General features: G+C 39.0%; 1 protein-coding gene across 2 annotated transcripts; it reads right to left on the bottom strand.

Annotated features, from left to right (window-relative positions):
- Nucleotides 1–417: 417 nt before the first annotated feature.
- Nucleotides 418–21,749, bottom strand: Mfap5 (microfibril associated protein 5). 2 transcript variants are annotated; one of them, XM_046448218.2, is made up of 10 exons: nt 21,539–21,744; nt 20,788–20,847; nt 19,760–19,795; nt 15,200–15,235; nt 14,488–14,520; nt 13,834–13,869; nt 10,558–10,587; nt 9,387–9,474; nt 8,532–8,605; nt 418–6,848 (listed from the first exon to the last, which is right to left on the bottom strand). In XM_046448218.2, exons 2-10 carry the CDS (start codon nt 20,843–20,845, stop codon nt 6,736–6,738), a joined length of 504 nt encoding a protein of 167 aa, XP_046304174.1. In that variant the 5' UTR covers nt 20,846–20,847; nt 21,539–21,744; the 3' UTR covers nt 418–6,735. The 2 variants fall into 2 exon arrangements, with proteins under 2 accessions (XP_046304174.1, XP_046304175.1); XM_046448219.2 differs by lacking the exon at nt 13,834–13,869 and having other exon boundaries at nt 21,539–21,749.
- Between the last annotated feature and the right edge of the window lie 5,035 nt (nt 21,750–26,784).

The following is a 26,784-nucleotide window of genomic DNA, read 5'->3' as shown; positions in this document are numbered from 1 at the left end:
CAAGTCTGTGTGAGAAGCTAATCTGACCCAAGCTGGGTGGTGGTACACTCCTATAATCCCAGCAACTGAGAAGCCTGAGGCAGCAGGATCTCAAGTCTGAGGCCAACCTCAGCAATTTATTGAGGTCTTGAGCAACTCAGTGAGATCAATCTTTTTTTTTTTTTTTAAACCCATGGCACTTTATCACTGAGCCACATCCCAGTCCTTTTTTAAAAAATTTTATTTTGAGTCAGGGCCTTGCTAAATTGCTGAGTCTAGTCTGAATTTATGATCCTCCTACCTCAACCTCTTGAGTCACTAGGATTGCAGGAGTGCGTCACGACTGGGTTCAATCTTTAGTATCTCACAAAAACACACACACACACACACACAGAGAGAGAGAGAGAGAGAGAGAGAGAAGGAAAGACAATAGTAAACTTCAGTAGAAAAACATAGTTTATTATATACTTAATAGTCTTACAGGTGCTAAACATTTTGAATATATGATCTTGTGAATATATGATCTTGTTAACTCTCAGAACCATCTGTAAGGCAGGTAAATTGCCAACAATTTACAGTTGAGAAATTATTTGTTTAAAATCACATAACTAGTGAATGCCAAGTTTGGATTGGCACTGAAACACATACCAATTATTTTGTATTGAATTGAACAGGACAAACTAAGGATTTGGCTTAGTGGTAGACCGCTTGCCTGGCATGCATGAGGCCCTTGATTTTATCCTCACCAAAAAAAAAAAAAAATTAGATTGGATTGAACAGGGTGATACAACTGCAGTTTTTTTTTCTTTCTTTCTTTTTTTTTTTTTTGTGGGGGATGGTACCAGGGATTGAACTCAAGGACACTCGACCACTGAGCCACATCCCCAGCCCTATTTTGTATTTTATGTAGGGTCTCACTGAGTTGCTTAGCGTCTTGCCATTGCTGAGGCTGTCTTTGAACTCTCAATCTTCCTGTTTTAGCCTCGGGAGCTGCTGGGATTACAGGCTTGCGCCACCGTGCCTGGCTGCTGCTGCTGCTTCTCTTTTGTTTTTTATTGTTGTTGATGATACCTAGAACCACATTGATTTGGATTCTAGACATCATAATCATCATGGATATAATTGCTTAGTTTCTACATGATGAGAGAAAATATTCTTTCCCTGTCTCAGCATATATTGTCATTCTTATGAGCATTTGGACTTTAATTATGAATTACTACATTATTCCAGGTCTTTCTATCTCAGACTCATTCTGTGGCAACATAAAAGAGCACAGTTGACTTTATCAAATTTCAAATGACCTTCTAGCAAAGGCCATTTGTAATTTGATAATTTTTTTTTCTCTCTCTCTGCACTTGGGATTCAACCAGGGATGTTCACCCACTGAGGTATAGCCTCAGCCCTTTTTATTTATTTATTTTTATTTTGAGACAGTCTTGTTAAGTTGCTGAGAGTCTCACTGTGTTGCCTACTCTGGCCTCAAATTTGAGATTCTTTTGCCTCAGCCTCTCCAGTTGTTAGAAGTAATTACAGTCATGTACCACAGAGCCAACTCAATCATTACTTTTTAAGGGGGTATGGGGGAAGAGGTGAATCTCACATAAATTTACAAGATCATTCTGAATTCAGTCACTATGGATTGCTGCATACATTTAATTATGTAGTAGATATGTATGGCAGATAATCACACAGAAGGGAAAAGGGAGAGGAAAGAGAAAAATACCAGAAATACAGAAGAAAAAAAAAAACTGTAAGATCTACAGGTTAGGAAACAAACTAGAACCTTAAAGTGATTATACAAGGTGAAAAAAACACAAAACCATTATCAGCTACTTAATAAAACGTGAGGGTTTGAGGTAAAGCAAAGCTCAATTTGTTAACAGGAAACTATGGGCTCTGCACGTCTATTTATATAAACATTTGCTTTTTCCGCCTTGGGTTCTGCCCAGAAGTGGTTGTCTGACTGCTACTTATGGCTCTACTTGACTGGTTTAAAAAAAAAAAAAAAAAAACTCTGAAAACTGTGGCCACCTGTTCCTCTCTCCACCAGAGAAACTAAACATGTCACTTTCCCTGATGTTTGGTTAGTGAAAATGCTTAAAGATGCCAAGACGTCAACTGTTTTTTTTGTTTTTTGTACTGGGGATTAAACCCAGAGGGACTTTTCCACTAAAGTAAATTCCCCAGCTTCCCCCTCCTTTTTTTTTATTTTTTTATTTTTTAGAATTTTGAGAGAGTGTCCCTGAGTTGCTTAGGGCCTCACTAAATTGCTGAGGCTGGTCTTGAACTTTCAATCCTCCTGCCTTAGCCTCCCAAGTTGCTGGGATTTCAGGCGTGCACCACTGCACCTGGCTCCAGGATGTCAATTTTATTGAAGTGTTGTACCTTCTTTGAGTTCACAAAACCATGAGGGTGGTCCTGCCTCTCTTCTGCTGTGCTCCTGATATCTTTCCATTTCACCCTATATTTGCAGATTTGAAAATTCCCACTAACTCATTTCCTGGTTCTCTTCCCCTGGTGCCAACCTATCATCGTGCTCTCAAGATTCTTTGGTCTGTTGCTCTCCATCTTCTGATCTGTCCACTGTGTTACAGTTACTTCAGTACAAAAGGAAGAGGAAACTTAGAGTTCACAAGTTGCTTGCACCTTCCAACCAGGGGTACAGTATTTGGTTTAGCATACATCTTTTGCCACAAACACCCTAAAGTAGGGAGGAGCTTGTGGCTAGCAACATATACTGCTTGATGTCATCAAAATAAAATCTAGAGGTGGGGAAACCAGCTGGGGTTTGCACCATCTGCTTGTGAGTCAAAAGAATACTAAGAGAAAGTGTGCATAGAAAACTCTAGTGAGTAGAGTTCACACTTGAATTTCCAGAATTTGTTAATTTGAAGAGAAAGGATAATTTTCTTGACTAAGAAGCATGAAATATGGGAAAAATTAGACTCAGAGTAGAATCAACTCAATTTTATTTTATTGATTGATTGATTGATTCTTGTTGTTGGGGATCAAACCAACACCATGTTGTCATGTTAGACAAGCACTCTATCACTAAGCTACATCCCCAACCCTTTTTATTTTTATTTTGAGACAAGGTTCACTTAGTTACTGGGCTCGTCTGGAGCTCATGATCCTCCTGTCTCAGTTTCCTACATAGCTGGGATTACAGGTGTGCAACCCTGTGTCCACTGTGAATCAACTCAATTTGGGAAGAGAAAGTTAAAGATGAACCTTCTGGGCAGACAGATGAGGTTGCTATCTATTCAGGATACCAAGAAAGCATCCAAACTCTAATGGATGTTTTACTAAATTGTTTAATTCTAATATTAAAGATCCATTAATTTGGTTTACATAGTTGTTTTTCATTAAGACATAAATTCCAGGGCTGGGGGATATAGTTCAGTGGTAGAGCATTTGGCTAGCATGTGTAAGGCCCTGGGTTCAATCCCCAGCACCACAAAAAAAGGTGGGTAGAGAACATTAGAACAAGGAATGGCAAAACTTCGGAATTTACACAAAAGAGAAATGAGAGTAAGTAATGAAACTTCAACTACCAAGATTGTTGGGCCTGATAAGAGCAGAAAAGCAAAACGGGGACACATCTGGAGGAGACTAAATAAATTTGGATTTTTGGAGAACCATTGGTAAAGTTATGGAGTAAAAGATAAAACAGAGAAGAGCAGAATAAAGAAAGTTGACTAATTTTGGTACTCAGTTTTCAAAGTGGGATAAAAGTGGACAAATTCAAGTATTTTTTGTGAACATTAAAGAGAAAAACAATAACCAAGCCAAAGACCACTTTATGCTGAGGGAAAAAAGATTGGATAAAATTTATTGTAAAAGATTTAATTTGCAATAGACAAATACTGGGATTGAGGTGCTCACTGGTGGGAATGTCACCTATCATTTATCATGAAGTAGGAATGTCAAGTACATGAAGAGATTCTTTTCTTTTTTTTTTTTAATTTATTTATTTTTAGTTCTCGGCGGACACAACATCTTTGTTGGTATGTGGTGCTGAGTATCGAACCCGGGCCGCACGCATGCCAGGCGAGCGCGCTACCGCTTGAGCCACATCCCCAGCCCAAGAGATTCTTTTCTTTTTGGTATTTTCTCAGATCCCAAACATAAACTGAACTTTTGAATGTCTTTGAATCTAAATATTAGTATTCTTAGCATTAACTATTATTTTAATTGTACAACTTTATAAGGTACAATGTGAATTTTTTATACATGTATACAGTATGCAAAAGTCATATCAGAGTAGTTAACATTTCCATTTCATTGAGCATTTAAACATTTTTATTAACACATAATCATTGTACATATTTATGAGGTACGTGTGATATTTCAGTACATATATACAATAAGCATTGATCAAATGGGATAACTAACCTTTCCATCTCCTTATCATTATTTTGAATTTGCAGTCTCATGAAGAGATTTTGGGTTTGTTTGATTAATTGATTGTGGTGCTAAGGATTGAATCCAGGGCTTCCATTAATGTTAGGTAAGGACTACCACTGAGCTACAACCCTAGCCCTATGAAGAGATTCTTAAGATGATTTTTATAAACTCTATGCCCAGGAGGTTTCTTTGTAGTGACTACAATATACACTTACTATGTCTGTCTGGACAAGGACACTTTAATTCTAGAGACTATGGTGGAATAGAGATTGCATACCTTGAGGTTTTCTTACACTTCTCTTCGATAAGGTGTACAAATCCCATTAAACTAAATTGTTTCTTAACAGCAAGAATCCAACCCTCATTTAGCTAGTTTTCTTGACACTATGAAGGGAATCCAACCCCTAGTGTCATATGTAACAACTTCTCCCCTAATTCCTATTTGAATTCCATTGATTTTTCTAGAAAGTTATTTAGTTATTCAGACCCAAGGGTTCACAATATATAGTTTGTCACTTATTAGAATGGAATTTGAGGAGCCTGGAGGTATAGCTCAGTGGTAGAGCACTTGTCTAACAACATGCTTGGGGCCATGGGTTTAATCTCTAGCACAGGGGTAGGAGGGTAGGATTTGATTGTATTGCATTGTGTACTACTGTCAATATTTAGGATAAAGCAGACATGCTTGTAAATTAGACTGCATCTAGACTTTGAAAAATATAAATAATGCAGTTATGTCAGAAAATCATAGAACTAATGCCTAAGAACTAACAGAAATTCAGCCTTCTCATTTTAAAGTGAGGAAATTAGACCAGGACCTAATGAAGGAAAATGACTTATCTAAAGATTCATCCTACTCCTAAGGCCAGGACAAGAAATTGTGTTTCTTTCATTTTAAACTTTAGGTTAAGCTTTCTGCCTATTAAAATTTATATCTGACCCCAGTGCAATGGCACAAGCCTGTAATCCCCGTGACTTTGGGAGGCTGAGGCAGGAGGATAGCAAGTTTGAGACCAGCTTCAGCAACTAAGCAAGGTCCTCATCCACTTACAAAGACCTTGTCTCAAAATGAAGAGTTGGGTATATAGCTAAATGGCAAAGCATTCCTGGTTCAATAACTAGCACACAAAAAAATTCAGATATGAATGTTCTTCTTAGGCTCGAAGCCAGGATATTCTAGAATTTCCTTTTGCACAATAAGCTCTATTTTTGCACTTGGTGTTAAGGATGAAAGAAGTAGCACAACTCAAGGAAACTCAGGTCAATGGTATGGTTTCACATTAAGTTGTCTAGTTTGCTTTGTGTAAGCAAGCTAACCCCAGTACTATCACAAATGAATAAGTAAAGGAAACACATTTTTCAACACTACTCCTTGACTGAACAACTGGATGAAAAAATTGAATACAGAATTATAAGTCCAAGTTCTGTAACTGGCACAATCTTCTCTTTTAACCCCAGACTCTGCACTTAGCAGAAGATAACATTTTGGGTCTTTCTGTATTGCTATTAGAATTATATATATGATTTTTGGTTCTGTTGGGAGAATCTTGAGTCTACAAAATTCTAGGACTTTCAGAACTACAAAAATTACCATGATCTTTTTCACCAAGAAGACCTGACAGGCAAAATTAGGACAATCCAGGCAAAATAGTAAAAATGAGTAAAGAGGAATATGTAAATGATGATGAGGTCTTGGAAGGAAAATAAATGAAGTTCTATGGTTAGCCAAAGTAGACAAAGATGGCTTCTTCTACCCTAAGGTCTATTTCCAACAGATCTAATAATTGAGATTATTAACATACAGGCTGGGCCTGGAGCTTAATGGTAAAGCACTTGCCCAGTATTTGAGAGGCCCTGGGTTCGATAGCCAGCATTACACACACACGCACACACACAAATACACATGCACACACAGACAGAGATTATTATTACTATTTATTTTATTTTTTGCAGTTCTGGGAATCAAACTCGAGACCTTGCGCATGCTAAGCAAGCTCTGCCACTGAGCTACATCCCCAGTCCTTCCAAATAGATCATTAACCTAAAGTTTATTCTTTCCAGAATTGTATATAGAATGTTTGAATATAAGTCATGTTTATCTACTATGCCTATGATATTGGGAAGCAACAAAACTGCAATAATACAGGTATTGTGTTTTAAGTACTGAAAAATGAGATAAATGTTATCAGTCTTGGTCAAAAATTAGGGAGTAGGGGCAAAAGCTGGATATTGCAAAGGGACAGGTTTAAGAAATTCTCATGTCTATGGGTTAGCTGACAGTGGTGTAGAAGACGAAATTCCCCCTTCCTCTCACCCACACATTCTTTCTTCTTTCTTCTTCCTTGATGATCACAGACCATCGAGTCTCTGCAAATTCACATCTTCACAGGGAGGAAGTCGGAAGTAGTTGGAGCGGCGGAGTCGCCTTGGGGGCAGACCTGCCATCTGACGGCAAAGTTCATCTAGAGGAGAAGCAGAGAGTGAGAGGAGAATTCTGGAAGATAACAAGGCTTCTTGTTTTAAGGGAAAGAAAAGGCTGTGCAATGAGATGTAGTAAAAAATGTTGAAGAGAAAAAGACCTGGTGGGTTGAAGCCTCTGCCACTTACTGGTTATTTATCACTTACTAGAAAGTTCCTTAACTTATGAACCTCAGTATTCTTTTTGTAAAATGAGCATTAAAATACCTATCTTAACAGCTTGTGTTAAAATGAAATAAGGTATGCAAAGTACCCAGCACCCCAGTAAATGTTAGTTTCTTTTATATGCCCAGCTCCCAATTCTAGTCATGGATCGAGTAAGTAGGAAAATGAGGTCCAATCATTCATTCCACTTTTAGGTGTTTACTATGTGCAAATAGCTAACTTTAGTTACTCCCCTGAGATACTTGAAAGTGCCTAGAGTCCCAAATACTCATCCTCAATCTCAAGGTGCTTCCCTTGCAGGTGGCTTGCACAAAGCCAATGGGGGCAAGCAGCAAATTTCCTTCAGCAAAGTTAACTACAGCTCTTACTCAAGAACTCAGTGCAGAGCAGGCTGCTGAGTCAGAAGTGCTGTGTCTGTGGTGTTGTCACCAACCACAGCCATCATTTGGGGCTGTCCATGGGGAAGGTGAGAAGTATGTTTACTCTCACCAAGCATGGTCTAAAACCACACATTTAGGACCCTTGTAAAATTGTTTTTATAACATCTTTCTGCCTTCTCTACTTCTTAAATTTCTCTATAAGCAATGTAAATGGTTCCTGGAATTGGTGAACTGTTTATAAGATAGCCAATTTCTTAATCTTCCTTTTTCTGGGGGGTACTAGGGATTGGACACAGTGATGCTTAACCACTGAACCACACCTCCAGTCCTTTATTTATTTATTTATATTTTTTGGTACCAGGGATTGAACTCAGGGGCATTTGAACTCAGGAGCACTTGACCACTGAGCCACATCACCAGTCCTATTTTGTATTTTATTTAGAGACAATGTCTGAGTTGCTTAGCACCTTGCTTTTTGTTGAAGCTGGCTTTGAACTCATAATTCTCCTGTCTCAGCCTTCCAAGATGCTGGGATTACAGGCGAGTGCCACCACTTCCAGTCCTTTTTATTTTTTGAGACAGGCTTTCACTAAGTTGCTGAGACTGGCTTTGAACTTTCGATCCTCCTGCCTCAGCCTCCCCAGCTGCTGGAATCACAGATGTGCACCATCATGCTATCTGTTTTATATACCCTATCCAAACCTTACTGTCTCCACACTAGTGTGTGTGTATGTGTGTATGTGTGTTTTCCTTAAAGAGCTATGAACTTGGCCATTGACTAGATGAGCATATTATCTGTGATTGCTGAATTGGCCCTTTCCCTAGAACCCCAGTGGTTGACCTTTAAAACAGAGCTTTAAAAAACTGTCTATATAAGAGAAACTGGGGGGACTGCCATTTAGATGGGAAAGGATCTAGGTGTACTTTTGTAGGTCTGTATTTGTATTAAGCACACTGCTTTACTTAGATTGTTTATTTGGGGAAACTTCTATTAGGGGCTGATAAAAGCTAAAGCCTAGGGCCAGAGTCCTCCTCCAAACCAATCCTTGGATCTTGGATCATGATCCTACTTACCTCTCTCATAATCATTCGTCCCCATTAAACATCCAGATGTCAACTTACCTTTCATAACTTCATGTTCCTTACAAACAAGACGGGAGCAGATCTCATTGTTGATGATGTACATACGTCGTAAACTGCAACATCCAGTATCATGGTCAAGGAAAGAGATAGAAAAAAGTCTTGAGGGGAAGAACTAACTTTGGCCTAGGCTGCTGTTCAACTCTGTAGTTCCCACTTTCCCCTGTCTAGCCTCCCCCATCTACATTTCCTTAGGTATTTCAGATGACTACTTTTTTTTTAACCCCTCAGAAGAATGCAGGTAATGGAATGATATTAATTTTCTTTCTTTCCTTCCTACTTTACTTTTCTTTCCCGTACTGGGAATTGAATCCAGGGGTACTCCAACACTGAGCTACATCCCCACTTCTTTTTAATTTTTACTTTGAGACAGGGTCTGGCTAAGTTGCCAGACCTGAACTTGGAATGATCCTGATCCAGCCTCCCCAGTAGCTGTGATTACAGGCACCACTGCAACAGGCTAATTCCTCTTCCTACTGACACTTTCCACCTAGAGTCAAGTCCTCTGCTCCTTTCCATTTTCTACCTTCATATCTAAGTCTTTTGCTTTAGCATCTTTCAATCAGGTAATAAATCCAACATGCCAGTGTTTCCTTTATGACCCTCTTTTTCTTCCGCTTTCACCTTCACTTATCTTCTGATATCTATTAGTCGGCCTATCCTTGTATACCTCAACCCAGAGGTCCAGCCAGCACCTTCAGGAATAGCTAGAAGAGTTATGCTAAAAACACCTGCCCTATCAAATGATGCAATTCCTTAGTGAGTATTTATTAAATAGTTACTGACACAAAAAGACTACCATGGAAGCTGCTGTCTGGGCATTCTGGGTTCCTTTACCTGGTGAAGCAGACCTGATGAACGCATTGCTTGACTGGTCGATGGACAGAGTAGAGTCTTGTACAAGCAAATTTCTCATCCCGGCACTCTGAAGAGATCCAACACACACAAAAAATAGGGAGGTCCAAATAGAAATAGTATAAATGAAGGATTAAAGAGCTGAGGAAGAATATAGAATAGGGAAAAAATACAGAGTAGTTTCTATAGAAGATCATTATAAATCAGGGGCTATCCTTCCTGCTTACCAAAAGCAGAGCAAAAGGAAACTGACTAAAATGAAATTTAGGTGCTTCCCTACCTCAAAGAAGAGGTGGATAAAATAATTTCTGAGAACTATTCTAAGAAAAAATGTCTTTTTCTAGCCCTCTAATTTAATAAGTGGTCCATACAAAAATAGAGAAATAAAATCCTCTAAGGGAAAGTTTTTATAAAAAGAAGACTTTTTTAGGATTATCTATGTAGCAATATGAAATATTAAACTGAAATGTTGATGATCTCATTCTGAAGAATGAGAATTCTTAATTCAAGAATTAAAGTCATTATATCTCTGTTCTAGCTGATGTCAACCCTAGTTGTAGAAGAGACTTATCAAGAAATTAAGGAAAGCACTTTTCTTTTTTGCACTACTGGGGCTCAAACCCAGGGCTTCATGCTAGGCAAGTGCTCTACCACTGAGTTACGTGCCCCCCTTTTTTAACATTTTTAAAATTTTTAGACAAGATCTCCCTAAATTTCCAAGGCTGGCCTTAAACTGTGATCCTCCTACTCAGCCTTCCAAGTCCCTGGGATTATAGGCAAGCACAGCTAGGCCCATCTACGGAAAGCAATTTTAACCATGAAGTCTATGGTAAATTGACAAATTGATTTTATTTCCCAATCCATTAATCACCAAATAAAGTCCAAAGGTAATGTACAGAAAGAGTGGTTTTGGGACCATTCAACAGCAGTCTCTTCTTTGTGACTTTTAGGACAGGAATTCATTTTGAAAATAAGTACATAAAAGCTGAGTTAATAAAGGGGGGATGGAGTGAAGAGCACTAAAAATATTCTTTGAGGAAGAATTGGAATTAAGCAAGTACTTGTACTCTCCAAAAAACAAGAAAGAAAGGAATCCATAGAAAGAAAAAGAGCTTCAGAAAAAAATTTAAAAACATGCAAGAAATGATCATACCTGTGGTGGTATTTTTATCACTGGGCGAGGCTGGAAGGCAGAAACTTTATTTAGTCATTACCATTTCTAGAAGTCAGGACTTCTGTAACTGTCATGCTGCCTCTCTTGGAACCCACTTGGAATACTCATAAATAGGGAACAAATGAGTTAATAAACCTTTTTTCTCTCCCTGGTACTGGGTTTGGAACTCAGGGGCACTCTACCACTGAGCTATATCTCCTGCACTTTTAAAATTGTTCTTTGAGGGTATATAGCTCAGTTGGTAGAGTGCTGACCTTGCATGCATAAGGCCCTGGGTTTGATCCCCAACACCACAAACAAACAAACTAATTATACTTTGAGACAGGGTGTGGCTGAATTGCCCAGCATGGCCTCCAACTTGAGATTCTCCTGCTTAGTCCTTCCACTATTGGGATCACAGGTGTGTGCCACCTCATCCACAAGTTAATAACTCTTAGCAACTTCTGAAAGAAAACCCCTGTTGGGCTGCTTTGATCCACATGATGGAAGAGATTTAGGAAATAAATTGAAATTATGCCTTTCCCCTTTCTCTTCTGGAGAGTTGAGAATTTCATTTTATATATATATATACACACACACACACACACATATATATATAGTTTTTTAAATGGAGGAGTGTTCACTATGTTGAATAGGCTGGCCTCAAACCCTTGAGGTCAAGGGATCCTTCTGCCTCAGTTTCCCCATTGGCTAGAACTATACGTGCACACCACCATATCTAGAGATAAGAGACAAATTTTGTAGGAGCGCAAGGCAAAGAGCCATATCCCCAGAAGTGCTTTAACTTAGAGCTAAGGAGAAAGCATATTATCCTGTAGAAGCTCCTCCTCATTCTTATGTCTATTTTTTATAGATTAAAGACATTATCATGGATTCTTTGATAAAAGCTGTTTGGATAAAAAATAGCAAAGGTTGTATTTATAGCCAAACCTGTCCTGGTGCAAGCTTGATACAGGCTAGTTTTCAGAATGGACAACAGGTCAAGGACTTAGATGTGGTTGAGGGGATACGCTATTCAGGGAGCTTTTGGGGAAAAAATGTCCTTTTTTTTCCCCCCCTCTGGTACCAGGGATTGAATCCAGGGGTGCTTAACCACTGAGCCACATCCCCACCCTTTTTACTTTTTATTTTGAGACAGGGTCTTGATAAATTATTTAGGGACTAGCTAAATTGCTGAGGCTGTCCTGGAACTTGTGATACTCCTGTCTCAGTCCCCTGAGTGCTGAGATTACAGGCATGCACCACCATGTATCCTTTCTATTTAACTCTCCCAAAGACTTTTCCCACAGGGCATGATGGCCCAGGCCTATAATCCCAGAGATATAGGAGGCTAAGGCAGGAGACTGCAAGTTCCAGGACAGCCTTAGCAATTTAGTGAGACCTTGTCTCCAAACAAAAAAAATAAATAAAAATGGGATGTAGCTCAGTAGTAAAGTGCCCCTGGATTCAATCCTTACTATTAAAAAAAAAAAAATCAGACAGAGAGATTGACTAGGATGTGTGATAGCTGATATCATTTACCCCAAGGTTAAAGCAGGTCTGTGCTGATAATTTCAAACTCTGTTTCTAGCCCAGATCTCACTCTTAAACCCCAAATCTACAGATTCAATCACCATTTTATGGAAGTGTTACTGAATTTTTTAAAGATTCTTCAAATTCAACATATCTTAAACTCACTTATTATCTTTTCCTTCTCCAATTTGAGTTGTTTTTCATAATGGTACCACCAACCACTCAATAACCACATTTAGAAAACTGAACATCATTTTAACCATCCTCTTTTCCAGAATGGGGATGTAGCTTAATGGTGGAAGTTTTGCTTACTCTCCAAGACCAAAAAGGAAAAAAACAAACAAACAAATAAAAACAACTATCTTCTATCTCCTTTTCTTACTACCTACCACTTGTTCCTTGCCCCTCATCATTTAAAAAACTCAGTTTCCACCCTCCCTGTGGTGGCCCACACCTGTAATCCCAGCTTTTCAGGAAGCTAAAACAGGACAATCACAAATTCAAGTCCAGCCTGGACAATTTAGTGAGCCTCCCTTCTCAAAATAAAAAATAAAAAGGGATGAGGATTTAGCTCAGTGGTAGAGCACCCTGGGCTCAATCACCAGTGTGGCAAACAAATAAACAAAAATCTTCAGTTTCCCTCATGTACTAAACTCTACTGTGTTTTTCTTTTCTCAGTCTCTTTTTTCCTAGGGATTGAACCCAGGACCTCATGTGCTAGGCAAGTCATCCACCACTAAGCAACACCCACAGCTCTGGTGTTTTTGTGTTTTTTGTTTGTTTGTTTTTGAGACAGGATCTTGCTGTGTTGCCCAGGTTGGCCTCCAATTCCTGTGCTCAAACAATGCTCCAGCTTCATTTTTTTTTTGAAGAGGACTTGGTGGGAAGTAAAGAGGATTGACCCCAGGGATGCTCTATACAGAGCTACACGTCCAGCCCTTTTTATTTTGGGATAATGTCTCATTAATGAGTCTGACCTTGAACTTGTGATCTTCTTGCTTCAAACTCCAAAGTCTCCTACATAACATGCCACTGCAGCTGGCCTGCCTCAACCTTCTGAATAGCTAGGAACGAAGCCTGGCAGCACCACACCTGATTTAAAGTCCATTTTGTTTTCACATCTTAGAACATGTTGTTGGTACCCCTCATTGGAAGGACACCTCCTTGACTGTTTTATCTTGTTCCAATTCTTCTTTCAAGGTTTAGTTCAAGCCAGATGTGATGTCATAGACCTCTAATCCAGCAGTTAGGTAGGCTGAGGCAGGAGGATCATTAGTTCAAAGCCAGCCTCAGCTATTTAGGGAGGCCCTAAGTGACTTTGCAAGATTCTGTCTCAAAATAAAATATAAAAAGGCCTGGGCATGTGGATCAGTGATTAAATGCCCCTGGGTTCAATCCCTGGTACCAAAAAAAAAAAAAAGGGGGGGGGGAGGGTTTCAAGGATTCCTTCTAGAAAACTTCATTTATCCTCCCAAAAGTTTGTTTCTATATTTGTCTCTTGTCTCACTTAGCCTTGGAAACTTTGAGAGAAAGATCACATCTTGGTACTTTGTACAGCCAACAGCAGTTTCTGCTCATTATGGGTTCAAAATGTCATTAATTTAAATTGGCCTAATGGAAGGACATGCTACATATGCTGTCATATATTTAGGATCCTTCAGCAGCTGCACTGCCTCCCATAATGGGCTCTAGGGAAAATCCAGAATGGCCCTCAAGGCCCTGGGATCCCAGATCTGAACTCACCCAGTTCATCTGTGGAAGGCTCCATATCAGCCAGAACTGAAAAGGCACAAAACAGCAGGTGTGAGGAGGGCTTTGAAATGCAAGGGGTAAGGGAGAGTAGGAAAAGGAAGAACAGAGGGCAAGGTCAGGACTACTGCTGCCTTTGTGTATGATGTCCAAGGGAATAGAATTTATAAAGTTAATTGGGAATATTGCTCCTGTTGACATTATATTAATTTTTGAATGCTTGTATTATTATCTAAGCCTTATTTAGCTATTAGTTCACTTTGTTCCACTTTTTAAAGGACTATCGACCTCTCTTATCCCATGGTCACTGAACAACACTCCCACAACCCCTTTATTTAGAGCTTAAAATGTAGCATTAATTCAAGAATTCAAGATCCGTTCAAGATCTGGAATATTTTTAACAACATCATGAATCAGAGCTTTCTTTCTCTTCTTCTTCTTTTGGTACTGGGGACTGGACCCAGGTGCTTTACCACAAAGCAGCATCCCCAGTCTTTTTTGTTGTTGTTGTTAAGGGTCTAAGTTGGTAAGGCTGATCTCAAACTTGCGATCCTCCTGCCTCAGCCTCCTCAGTAGCTAGGATTACAGGCATGTGGGATTACACTCCTGGCAGATCATACCTTTTTTAAGAACTTCAGTGAAACTTACCAGTTTCGTCTGTTGAAGGTTCATTCACCAGATCTGCAAAGGTACAAAACAGGGAATGAAAAATGCAGGTGAAAAAAGTATCTACCAGAAGCAGGATAAAGGGGATGATTATCTAAAAGGTGATGAGAAGGATAAAAATGAGGGCATGTGGACTCTTGGGTAAAGAAAGAAATGGAAGAGGTAATAAGACTGAATATTTTTACTGCAATGGTGGCTTCTAAGATAGGCAAGAGCCAGGCACAGTGGTGTATACCTGTAATCCCAGCAGCTTGAGAAGCTGAGGCAGGAGAATTGTGAGAGGCTGAGGCAGGATGATTGTGAGTTCAAAAGCCAGCCTCAGCAACAGTGAGGAGCTAAGCAACTCAACTCAGTGAGACCCTGTCTCTAAATAAAATACAAAATAGGGCTGGGGCTAGGGGCTCAATGGATGAGTACCCCTGGGTTCAATCTGGGCACCAAAAAAAAAAAAAAAAAAGACAAGAGAACTCTGGTCTGGGTGAGCACCCAATGCCCACCAAGTTTTTTGTTTGTTTTTGTTTTTGTTTGTTTTTTTTTTGGTCAGACATTATCCTCAATCCTTGTATTCCCAATATGATAGCAAGAAAGTTACAACAAAACAAAAAAAACAAAACAAAACAAAACGAACCAAAACAAACAAACAAAAAAAAAAAAACGAACCAAAACAAAAAAACAGTGGGGGTGGATAGCTTACTGGGATCTTCTGTGAATGTTTCTGGAGTCACATCATCTGAAAGAAAATCAGAAAACATTTTCTGAGCACTCTCTGGCCCCCTCTACATTTGCACTTCCAATAAATGACATTATCAAGCACAACACCAGTACATGGTTAAGTATCCCCCAAATTGTTTTTCTTTATCTGCCTATAATAATTACAATGGAATGATGATCTCTTTGCTAAGCACAAATTCTACCACTAAGCTATACCTCCAGCCCAACATTTATAATTTTGATATGAATTTGCTGATAATGCTATTATACAGAGTGCCTACAAAAGGTGATGGTGATGATTTTCTGATGCTCAGAAATGAGAGAGGGGGTGGGGGATGCCAATGTTAGTAGACAACTCTTTGCATTTGATCATCAGAAAATTAAAGGCAGGAAGAGAGGAAATAAAAATGGTCCAGATCTTTGGGTGGATTCTATTAGGAAATACTGAGAAAACTATATCTGGGATTTTAAATAATAGTGCTTTTAAAAACAAATTGTCTTTTCTATTATTCTTATTATTTGGTGTTGTAGATTGAACATAGAGCCTTGTACATGCTAAATACATATTTTACCTCTGAACTATGTTCTTAGCCTACTGTCTTTACATTAAAAGCAAAAAAACAAAAAACAGCAACCAAAAAAGCAGTTCTAATGTTTCATTTAAAAAAAAAAGATCTTTTTTTATATGGACACAATATTTATTTTCATGTGGTGCTGAGGATCGAACCCAGTGCCTCATATGTGCAAGGCAATGTTCATTTGTCTCATTTTTAAATTAACTTTCTTCTTCCTTTCTTCTGGGAATAAATCCAAAGGTGTTCTATCACTGAGCAACATCCCCAGCCCTTTTTACTTTTTATTTTGAGACAGAAGATCTCTCCAAGTTGCAGAGGCTGGCCTCACCTGAACTTTCGATCTTTCTGCTTCAGTCTCCTGAGTAGCTGGGATTATAAGCATGGACCACCATGCCCAATTTAAGATTTTCATTTATTATCATTCATGCTAGACAAGGGCTCTACCACTGAACCATACTCCAAGCCCAACATTTTGCTTTTTTTTTAGATGTCAATGGACCTTTATTTTTTATTTATATGTGGTGATGAGATTTAAACCCAGTGCCTCACACATGCTAGGCAAGCACTCTACCACTGAGCCCCAATCCAGCCCTTTGCTTTGTTTTTAAATGTATATATTTGTATTAAGTGTACAAATTATGTGTTTTTAATACATTTATTTATTTATTTATTATGTGGTGCTGAGGATGGAACTCAGTGCCTCACATGTGCCAGGTAAGTACTCTACCATTGAGCCCCAGCCCCAGCCCCACAATGTTTTTGATATATATTCACAAAGTGAAATAATACTACAGTCAAGCAAATTAATTATGTCTATATTCTTACATAGTTACTGTGTAGGTGTGTATGTGGTGGGGAGAGAGAGGGAGAAGAGAGCATCTAAAATCTGCCATCTTGGCAAATAACTTTTTTTTTTAACTTTTTTTTTTTTTAAAGCAGATACCACATTTTTTATACCTTTATTTTATTTAGCCATTTTTACGTCGTGCCGAGGATCAAACCCAATGCCTAGAACATGCTAGACAAGCGCTTTACCACTGCTCTGAGCCACAATCCCAGCCCTTGGCAAATAACTTTTAAATACTGTATTTAGCAAATGTTCCATCTGGAATTGATTGACTAGTTCATAGTCATAATCTATTCTGTCCACTAGAGGTCAGCAAATTCACAAAGTTTGCTTTGACTTTTTAATTTAATTTTTTTTTTTTTTTGGTACTGGGGATTGCACCCAGGGAAGATTTCCCATTGACCTACATCCCCAGTTCTTTTTAGTTTCTTATTTTAAGACCAGGGTCTCACGGTTGCCCAGGCTGGCCTTCAATTTGCAATCCTCCTGTCTCAGGCTTGGGAGTGTCTAGGATTATAGGCATATACCACCATATCCAGAAGAATCAATGTTTTTTTGTTGTTGTTGTTGTTGTTTGTTTGTTTTAACAAAGCACGTCAGAGTTATTGATAATTGTAAGGATGAAAAATACAAATAAAGCATTTCGTAAGCATTTCTTCTGGTTATCTCATTCTTTTTTTCTGTAAACTCCAGATAAAACAGATGGAAATTCATCCGATCTGATAAGCATCTTTTTTTGTGCCTGTTGCTAAGTATTGAACAGGATCTCTCATAAGCTAGGCAAGCACTCTATCCCTGAGCTACACCCTCAGCCGTGAGCCTTGTTAACATTCAGAAAAAGCTTTCTTCTTTCAGAACAAATTTTGATAAAAGGAATCCATGTCTGTTCCAATAATACAGGATTTTTTCTTTTCTTTTTTTCGTCATGGTACTAGGGATTTATCCCAGAGGCTCTCTACCACAGAGCTCCATCCCCAGTCCTTTTTATTTTTTATTTTGAGACAGGGTCTTGCTAAATTGCTGAGACTAGACTGTCCTCAAACTTGCATCCTCCTGCCTCAATCTATCCAGTTTCTTGGATTATATGTATGCACCACTGGGCCCAGCTATCACAGGATATTTGAAATATTATCACTAATCCACATCATTCTAGAGATTATGAGAGGCAGATGGAGCCTCTCAAAGGTGGAGCCCAGTTTCAATCCACTTTCTCCCTTTCCCCAGAGGCTTCTCTACATTCCAGTCCAGACACACACATAAACAGAGTGAAGCCACCAGAGGGAAGAGTTTAAGAGCATGGTCTGTCCTTTGGTTTTCAGGGCAGAGTACTGCTTTTCTGTATTTATTGCAGTTAAACCAACTTTTTCATGAGCTACCACTGTGAAATCCTTACTCTAGGTTTCATGAAGTTCTCTGAAAAGGAATCCTTAGAAATTTTCATCATAACTTATACTTTTTATGTTAGAAAAGAATCCTAAAGTCATAAGACAGGACTGGTCCTTATCACCCTAGAGAAATCGACTCAGAGTTTTAATTTTACTAGTGCTATCTCATTCAAAAACTTAGAGACTCAGATATTTTTACCAATAAAAGGAAAAAAGTTTATTTCTATATTTTTATCTTCAGTACCAGTACTTTCAGCAAGAAATATATATTATATGGGCCCTGTATACAAAAATGTAAACCTGAAACAACTTTTGTAAAATAATGCTTTACTCTTACAAAACACAAATAATAAATTCTGATACATTTAGTTTACCTTAAGTTGTTAAAAAAAATACCAGTTGTGACCCACTAAATTGATTTTATGACTCATTGGTAGACTATATATTTCAGTGTTCTATTCTCTAGCCCTCATGGGCTGGGAAAAATAAGGTGATAAATTAGAATCATGTCAAAGCTTTGAGGCAGGGTGGAGTTTCCTTAATCAGATTGAAGGAAGAGTCCTTTAGGAACCAAAACTTTTGAGTCCTGTCCAGTTGTGCCACATTTTCACCATAGAACTGCAAAGACTTCTTGCCCTGTTTTTGAATTTTAGTTTTTCCACTATTATGTGGATAGAATAATGCTTTCTGGGGGCTGTGGGTGTAGCTCAGTGATAGAATGCTCATGTAGCAGGCTCAAGGCTCTGATTCAATTCCCAGTGCCACATAAATAAATAAATATCCTCCCCAAATTATAAACAAACAAACAAACAAAAAGTAACAAACAAAAAAGTAGACCTAGGGATGTAGGTCAGTGCTAGAGCACTTGTCTAGCATGTATAAGGACCTGGGTTCAATCCCCAGCTCTGGAAAATAAAAAAGAGAATGTTTTCTTGCTGGGCCTGGTGTCACAGAACTGTAATCCTAGTGACTCAGGAGGCTAAGGCAGGAGGATTGAGTTCAAGATCAGCCTCAGCAATTTCATGACGCCCTAAGCAATTTAGTGAGATCCTGTCTTAAAATAAAAAAAATTAATCGTTAAGTTCCAGGCCAGCCTCAGCAATTTAGCAAGACCCTGTTTCAAAAAATAAAATCAAATAAATAAATAATGAAAAGGGCTGGGATGTAGCTCAATGGTAAAGCACCCTGGATTCAACCCTCAGAGCAAAAAATAAAATAAAATAAATAATAATAATAATGTTTTCCACAAGGATTGAAGGGTAATGAGTACTTTCTTGAGTTAGATAAGAGATCTGTAGAGGAGAGTGGAAAGGAAAGAGAAGAGATGGGCATAGAAAAGTTATTGGGAAAGATGTTTCAGTAGTGGAAAAAAATAAGGTTTTTATGAATAAGATTATAAGATTGTGGAAGCTGGTGAATTAGATCCTGTTTCTTATGCCTTGGCAATGCATTTTTCCCCCCCAGGACAGATTCTTTTTTTTTTTTTCCTGGTACTGGGGATTGAACCAGGGGTTCTTAACCACTTAGCCACATACCCAGCCCTTTTATTTTTTATTTTGAGACAAGGTCTCACTAACTTGCTTAGGACCTCGCTAAATTGCTGAGGCTGATTTTGACCTTGGGATCCTCCTGCCTCAGTCTCCTGAGCTGCTGGGATTACACCAGATTCTTTAACTGTTCATCTATATTATCCTGATAAAAACCCCAATACAGCCCATATTCAAGGCTTCACCTACCTCCTCGTTGACCATCGACCCCCAGAGTTATCCATTCTGCAGGAAGGAAGAAGAAAGGAGATATGAATGACTCCCACTGTATGCCCCATAAGGCTTTCATGAAGTGAACCAGAACACGATGTAGAAATGGTTGAGTATGGTCTTTAATTTATTCCCATAAGCTCAACACAAAATTGCTCAGACTACTAGTGCTATGCACAAAACTTATAGAAATAGAAACAATCTAGAAAGGCAAGTTCCTGAGAAAATGCCCTGAATCAGAATGTTCTCTTTTCTTCATGCCCAGCCAGGAAGGGTTCTTTTGCACAAGGGGGTCCAGCAGCCTTTCTAGCCCCACAGCCTTCCATTGGCACCCTATTGAACAAGGCAGAAAAATTACTTTCTCAGTCTCTATCTGGTAGAATAAGGGGGGAAAATAGAATGGTATTTCTTTAAAGTCCAGGGTTACTTTTTGGGACCAATCATTTAGCTAGATTCTGCGAAAATCTGTGAAGATCGTTTTTTCTTTTGAGTGTAGGTGTCTATCTGTTTCTTGCATGCATGTGAATATATTTATATAACTGTTCATGCAGATGTTAGGTATCGGTGTATACATTCCCACCAGTTTTCTTCAGGATTTAAATCTTGTTCATTTTCTTATTATATAGTCTCTATACATTTGTGTATATATTTGTATATTAGCTTCTTTTTCTTCAGGTGTTTGTTTACTTGTATATTTGTGTGTGACTCCCTTTTAATGGTAATAAGCAAGTGTGTGCATCATAATTTCACCCTAGTTTCCTAGGTTCAGGCTATCTTTTCCCAGTGGAAGGTCTTCTCTGGTCACATTCCTGCCCTTTCTAATTTGACACAAAATCTGTTGTTTCCTTCTCTTTAATTTAAAGCAGTTCTAGAACTCAATGTCAGGCATGTCTCCTCTCAATCCCCTTTAATCTTGGCCCATTCCACCTTCTAAAACACAGCTCCTCATATAGATAGAGCTAGGAAGCTGACATATGGGGGAGAGAAGAATAAAAATAGGGACTCACCAGATGTGATGATGAGTGCAGTGAGAAACAGCAGCGCTTTGGGGCCAAAGAGCAGCATATCTGGTGGGGTAGTGGGAAGAGTAGAGAGGGTGATGCTCAGGGACACACTGACATTTTGCCCCAGGAAAAGGTACCTCAGTAGCTGGTTTCTTGTCTTCCCAGGAGCTTTCTTGGTTTCTCTTTGACTCAAACCCTTTCTCTCTTTTATTATCTTTCCCACAACATTTATTTCTCCCTCAAATCTGATCTGTTCTTTGGTAATTTACTATTAGTCCCTCTTACTACTCTTTTCTACCAAATTAGCAGAATTTCTTTTTCTTTTTCTTTAAGACTAAGTCTCTCTACGTTGCCTAGTCTAGCCTCAAACTCCTGGGCTTAACCACTCCTCCTGCTTCAGCTTCCCAAGTAACTGGATTTGTAGATGCGCGACACTGCATCCAATTTTCAGAGGAATTTTTGTACTCTAAATAGTCCATTCTTTGCCAAACCCCATGGTCTTTTTCACCCCTAATATCTAAGCTTCTTTTTGTATATCTCTGTCTTCTTTGTGTCATCTGCTCATCCTGGTTACTCCTCTTTTTGGAATTCCATGATAATTTGGGAGTCTGCTCAATTCTAAGTTCAGCAGCATTCCCCACTTCCCCTCTACAGCCTTTCAGTACACACACACACACACACACACACATGCATACACACACAATGCACACACAATCCCTCTGTCTATACAAAGTTTTATAATGGAACAACTCACTGTCTATGGTGCTCCGCTCTCTGCTCTCTCCACAGAGTCCTTTGGCGGCTGTGTCTCTGTCCTCACACTGTTCTACTTTGGCTGGAGAGTAAGATGAACAGAGCCACGCCCTGGGAAGGACTTCAGATTTGGCCTAGTCTGAAACAATGAGATGAGGGAGAGGGAAAAGGAGAGAGAGAAAGCCAGGCTAGAGGCCCAGAATGCAGTGTTACAATAAGGCTGGAATGAGAAGGGAGAAGGGAATTTGTAGTCACTCACACCCTCATTCCAAAGGTTATGACCACACTGGTGAGAGATCTTGCTGCTCCCTAGAAGAGTTGGCCCACACTCATGTATGCCTCTTCCATCCGCTTATTTTCCCTCTTACTGTCTGGCCCAATCTTCCTTTACTCTGTGGGTTCCTTTTTACCTTAATAGTCCCCTCTCATTCTTGGGGTGTTTTATTGCACATTAGCAGACTTTATTTCTGTGTCTCTTTCTTCCATATTTGAATCATTCCTCCATTCCTCTCTTTTTTCTTTTTTATTATTTATTTACTTGTTGGTACTGGGGATTGAACCCAGAAGCCCCCCACCACTGAGTCACATCCTCAACCTTTATTATTTTACTTTGAGACAGAGGCTCTCTAAGGTCCTGAGGCTGGCTTCAAACTTGTGATCCTCCTACCTCAGTCTCCCAAATTATCGGAATTATAAGTGTGCACCACAACACTCAACTCTATTCTTTTTTATTTGTTTTATATGTTTTTCTTTCTTTTTTTGTGTTTGTGTATATGTATGTGTGTGTGTTTTTTTAATATTCATCTCTTCAGCACATTCCTTTGTATCTCTGTACTTCTTTTTCTTCTTTGCCTCTTTCTTGACTCACACATACAGGCTCTTGTTTTTCCCTTTGGGGATATCCTATTTATTCTCACATCCAAGCAAAAACAGACACCACGTGAGGTTTGTCCAAGAGAAAGTCTGGCTATCTTGGAGTTATAAAAAGTTGAAGCATTCAGAACTGTCCAAATCCTTTTCAAATGTGGAGGAGCTCCATGAGAGGAGCCAGTCTTATTTTGTCTTTGACTTTGTTTAGACTTGTGCTAAGAATCTTAGTTTCTGAAATTTAAAAAACAAAATGCCTTAAGAAGCCTAAAGAAAATTGGGAGTCAAGTTCATTCTACTTATTTTCTATCAGTATTTTTTCTCAGATCATATAATATGCTGACAACATTCTCTCTGATCCAGGAATTTTAAAAAGATTTTGTATTTGCTCTCCTTCATAGAGAACATGGTTAAACCACTAAAATATTTCCACATTGGAAGAAGTGGACTTGAGTTACAGAAACTTAAGGTTGTGGAATGTTTGGCTTTTGTGCAATAGAAATATCCTCAATTTCAAGTCACCTGCTAGCTCCTTTAGTGTATGTTATATAGCACCCTGATAAGATAAATTAGACTGTAGATAGAGATCAAATAGACGAATAAATTACAGACTAGAAGAAAAAATAAATGATGGAAAGAAGAAAGGAAGGTAGGTGCTTGGTTAGAAAGGAGAAAGGAGGTAGAGAAAGCAATGAAAATAGTCAGAAATAAGCAAATTGCACGCCATAAGCACCTCTGGCCCCGCTGAGGGAGGTGTAAGTGTTGCATCTCTGAGATACATGGATTCTGGTCAGTTCCCAGAACAAATATGAGTACGAAACCCAACTCTTGGGCTGGGTTCATGGCTCAGTGGTAGAGCACCAGACTAGAATGTTCAAGGACCTGGATTCAATCCTCAACACTACATAAATATAAATAAATAAAATAAAGGTATTGTGTCCAACTACAACTAAAAAATAAATATTAAAATAACAAACAAACAACAACACAACAAAAAAGAAAACCCAGCTCTTCCTGATCTGCTTGACCCAGAACTTGCCCTTCTTCCATCTGGTCCATAGTGAGGGGGCAGAGGCTAGAAAACAGATGTGATTATAGTTTGAAGAGAGGGAGAGAAAAGGTTGAGGTAGGGGGTGTGAGGGGGGAAAAAAAGCGGATGCAAAGCAGAGCTAAGACGACATAGACTAGAGAGCCTAGAGCAACAATCATGTTTTCCATAAAGCTTAGACAGATGGGGAAACTGAACTCAGGCCAATCGTTTGGCAGGGAGAGCAATGACCTCAATGTGCTGGCCTAGCTAAAGACTATAGTTTAGGAAAGCCTCCCCAGGCAGTAGGAGGGGACCATCTCCTGGGGTCTTAGGAGGAAGTCTGAAAGCTAGGGCAGTGAAAATGAGAACAGAATGTTCAGAGCAAGGCCAAAGGAAAGGGATGAGGGAGGAAAGCAGCACCTTAGAAGGCAGGGAGATACAGAAAATCAGAACAGCTATATGTTTGGGGGCTTTATAGACTTCCAAGAATCCAGTTTGTTGCCAGGCACAGTGGTACACGTCTGTAATCCCAGGGTAATCCCAGGGACTCTGGAGGCTGAGGCAGGAGGATTCCAGATTCAAGGCCAGCCTGGGCAACTTAGCAAGACCCTGTCTAAAACTAAAAATAAAAAGGGCTGGGATGTAGCTCAGTGTGTAAGATCCTGGGTTCAATCTTCAGTACTGCCACACACAAAAAAAAAAGATCCCAGGTTGGGATACACGTGGCACACATCTGTAATACCAGTGACTCAGAAGGATCTCAACTTCCAGATGAGCCTCAGCAACTTAGTGAGACTCTGTCTCTCAAAATTAAAAAACTAGAAAGGGCTGGGGATGTTGCTCAGTGGTTAAATGCCCTTGGGTTCAATCCCCAGATTCCTCCAATCTAAAAAATAATAATAATAATAACAAAAAACAACAACAAAAAAAGAATATCCAGTTTGTTCAGGGTAATTTAGTTTAGTTAATTTCTTGCTGGTCACTGTGACGGTGTTCCCTTTCTTCTAACACAATTCCCCATTTGTTTTCGAAGTCCAAGCTTGGATGTTCAAGCTCATAAGAGCCTCAGATTTACTTCTGTCAGAGTGATCTGGTCAGCTCTGTTGTGTTACACCATCAGCTTATCATTTAATTACATCAAGTCAAAGTCAATGGCCAGAAATGAGAAAATGCCATCTAGAGATATAAGCCTATAATTTTCGGAGGCTCTCTATGACTTGGGATGAACTCCTTGGGCAATAGTCCATATTCCCATTCCACATAGTCTACATCTTCTGTGCGAAGAGAACACATTTCCAGTAAAAGAAAAGCCCTCTGTGGAACTGACTGGCAGGTGTAGAAGTGACTTAATAAAGGCAATCTATGGTAATGCATTCCGCTGTCGTGTATTTAAAAAAAAATTAATAAAACTTAAAAAATTTAAAAAAAATAAAGGCAATTTATGTTTGAGTTACCCAGAAAACTTTTTTTTTTAAGTTCTGTGGAAAATGGGTAAAATGCAAAGAAAAACAAGGGAGACAGAGATGAGAGACAGCAGGCTGGCTTTATTCATCTGTTTATTAGCCTATAAAGAATACACCCATTAGCTGAAGGCCTCTGGGCAAATGTACAGAAACATTACTACACTCCAATCCAACTAAATTAAATCCAGGGGCTAACACAAAAAAAATTCCCATAAAAGGAAGCAAAAATACGAGGGGAGGGTTGTATGAGGTGGGGGAGGAGTAGAGGGAGCAGTATGTGTAGAGAGATGAAGCAAAGAAATAGTAACAGCCAAATGCAAAATAAGGACTTAGATGCCAGTAGGGCATATGTTCTCAGAAAACCAGGGCTAGGGAAAATTGTTTCTCCTTCAAAATCCAGCCTAGATGTTATCTCCTCCCCAAAACCTTTCCTGATTCCCCTGCTCCTAAAGAGTTAATCATTCCCTCTACTGAGTCCTTTGTTTGTTTTTATAATCTCAGGATCATCTTTATTAAACTCTTTTACATATCTTTAATCTCTATTCATCTGCAAGTTCCTTGATGGCAGAGTTTAAGTCTTACCCATTACCAGCTGACATAATGGTTAACATATGAGAACTAAAATATAGTCACTGGAATTGAGTGGAGATGAAGACTTGAAACAGTAAATTTCCATTTCTGAAGTATAAACATTCAAAAACTTAGTTAAATAGAAAGGGGGTACAGGATAAAGTTTTAGTAAAGTAAGCAATTTGAGAGTACACAGGGAACTGTTGCAAGTGGAACGAGTAAGCAGTGTATTAAAGTGATCTGAAGGTAATAGCGCAAAAGAAAATAGGTACAAGGTATGGTGGATCACACCTATAATCTCAGCTACTCAAGAAGCAAGAGGATAGCAGTTCAAGATCAGCCTCAGCAACTTAGTGAGGCCCTGTCTCAAAATAAAATTTTAAAAGAGCTATAGATGTAGTTCAGTGGTAGAGGAATTGCCTGGCACATCCCAGGCTCCACTGGACTGGGATTATCATTTTGCTTTGTGTAAATTTTCTGATGGCACTGCTGGTCAGTCTTGCACTATTACATCCATTCTCACTTGATTGTGCAAATGTAAAATGTTTGATCTAGATTCAGGATTCTGTTACAGTTCCTGAAACAGAACCATCAGCAGCAACAACAAAAACTTTAAAAGCCCCGATAAGACTGGCTATAGACAAAATAGGACAAATATTAGAAATTAATTTAAAAAAGGGAAGTCCCTATCTTTTCATCTCCACTCCACACTCTGCCCCCAAGAAAAACCAGATAGAGAAACTAGAATTTGAAAATATGAAAAAAATCCCAGGAAAGTTCAGTGTACCTAAAACTATTAATAAATAATAATAGGTAATAAAGTTATATCAGCCCATTTATATATATATATATATATATATATATATATATATATTTTTTTTTTTTTTTTTTAAATACTATATGTGCTAGGCAGCCTCCAAGATGGCCCCCAGTGTTCCCTGTTTTCATTCTCTCCCCTTTGTGAAATACTCTCTTTGATAGTGGACTGGATTTGGGGACTACTGGCAAACAGAATACAGCAGAAGTGATAGGATGTCACTTCTAAGGTTAGGTTACACAAAGTCTCTGGCTTCTGTCTTTGGTGCTCTCCCTCTCTTGCTTGCTTGTTTGCTCTGAACAAAACTTGTTGCCGGGCAGTGAGCCACTTTAGAGAGATGCCTACATGGCCAGGAACTGAGGCCTCTAGCCAACAGTTAGGAACCTCAGGCCTGCCAAAAGCCATGAGTAAACTTGGAAGTGAATCTACTGTCAGTTGGTTGGGCCTTGAGATGTCTGCAACCCCAGCCAACACCTTGATTACAGCCTTTGTAAGATACC

The sequence above is a fragment of the Marmota monax genome, unplaced genomic scaffold (assembly GCF_021218885.2).
Source record: "Marmota monax isolate L192 unplaced genomic scaffold, Marmota_monax_Labrador192_F-V1.1 WCK01_AAM20220418_F8-fsc00315, whole genome shotgun sequence".
NCBI lineage: Eukaryota > Metazoa > Chordata > Mammalia > Rodentia > Sciuridae > Marmota > Marmota monax.
The sequence above is the reverse complement of the archived record's forward strand: the minus strand, read 5'-3'. Positions and strand labels throughout refer to the sequence as shown.

Bases quoted from the DNA above. Each gene is read 5' to 3' on its own strand.
- Mfap5 (XM_046448218.2), bottom strand. From the start codon at position 20,845: ATGCTGCTCTTTGGCCCCAAAGCGCTGCTGTTTCTCACTGCACTCATC. The intron at 15,236-19,759 runs GTAGGTGAAGCC...ATTTTCTTTCAG, and splicing joins GGTCGATGGTCAACGAGGAG to ATGATGTGACTCCAGAAACA. The intron at 13,870-14,487 runs GTAAGTTTCACT...GTGCCTTTTCAG, and splicing joins ACCTTCAACAGACGAAACTG to TTCTGGCTGATATGGAGCCT.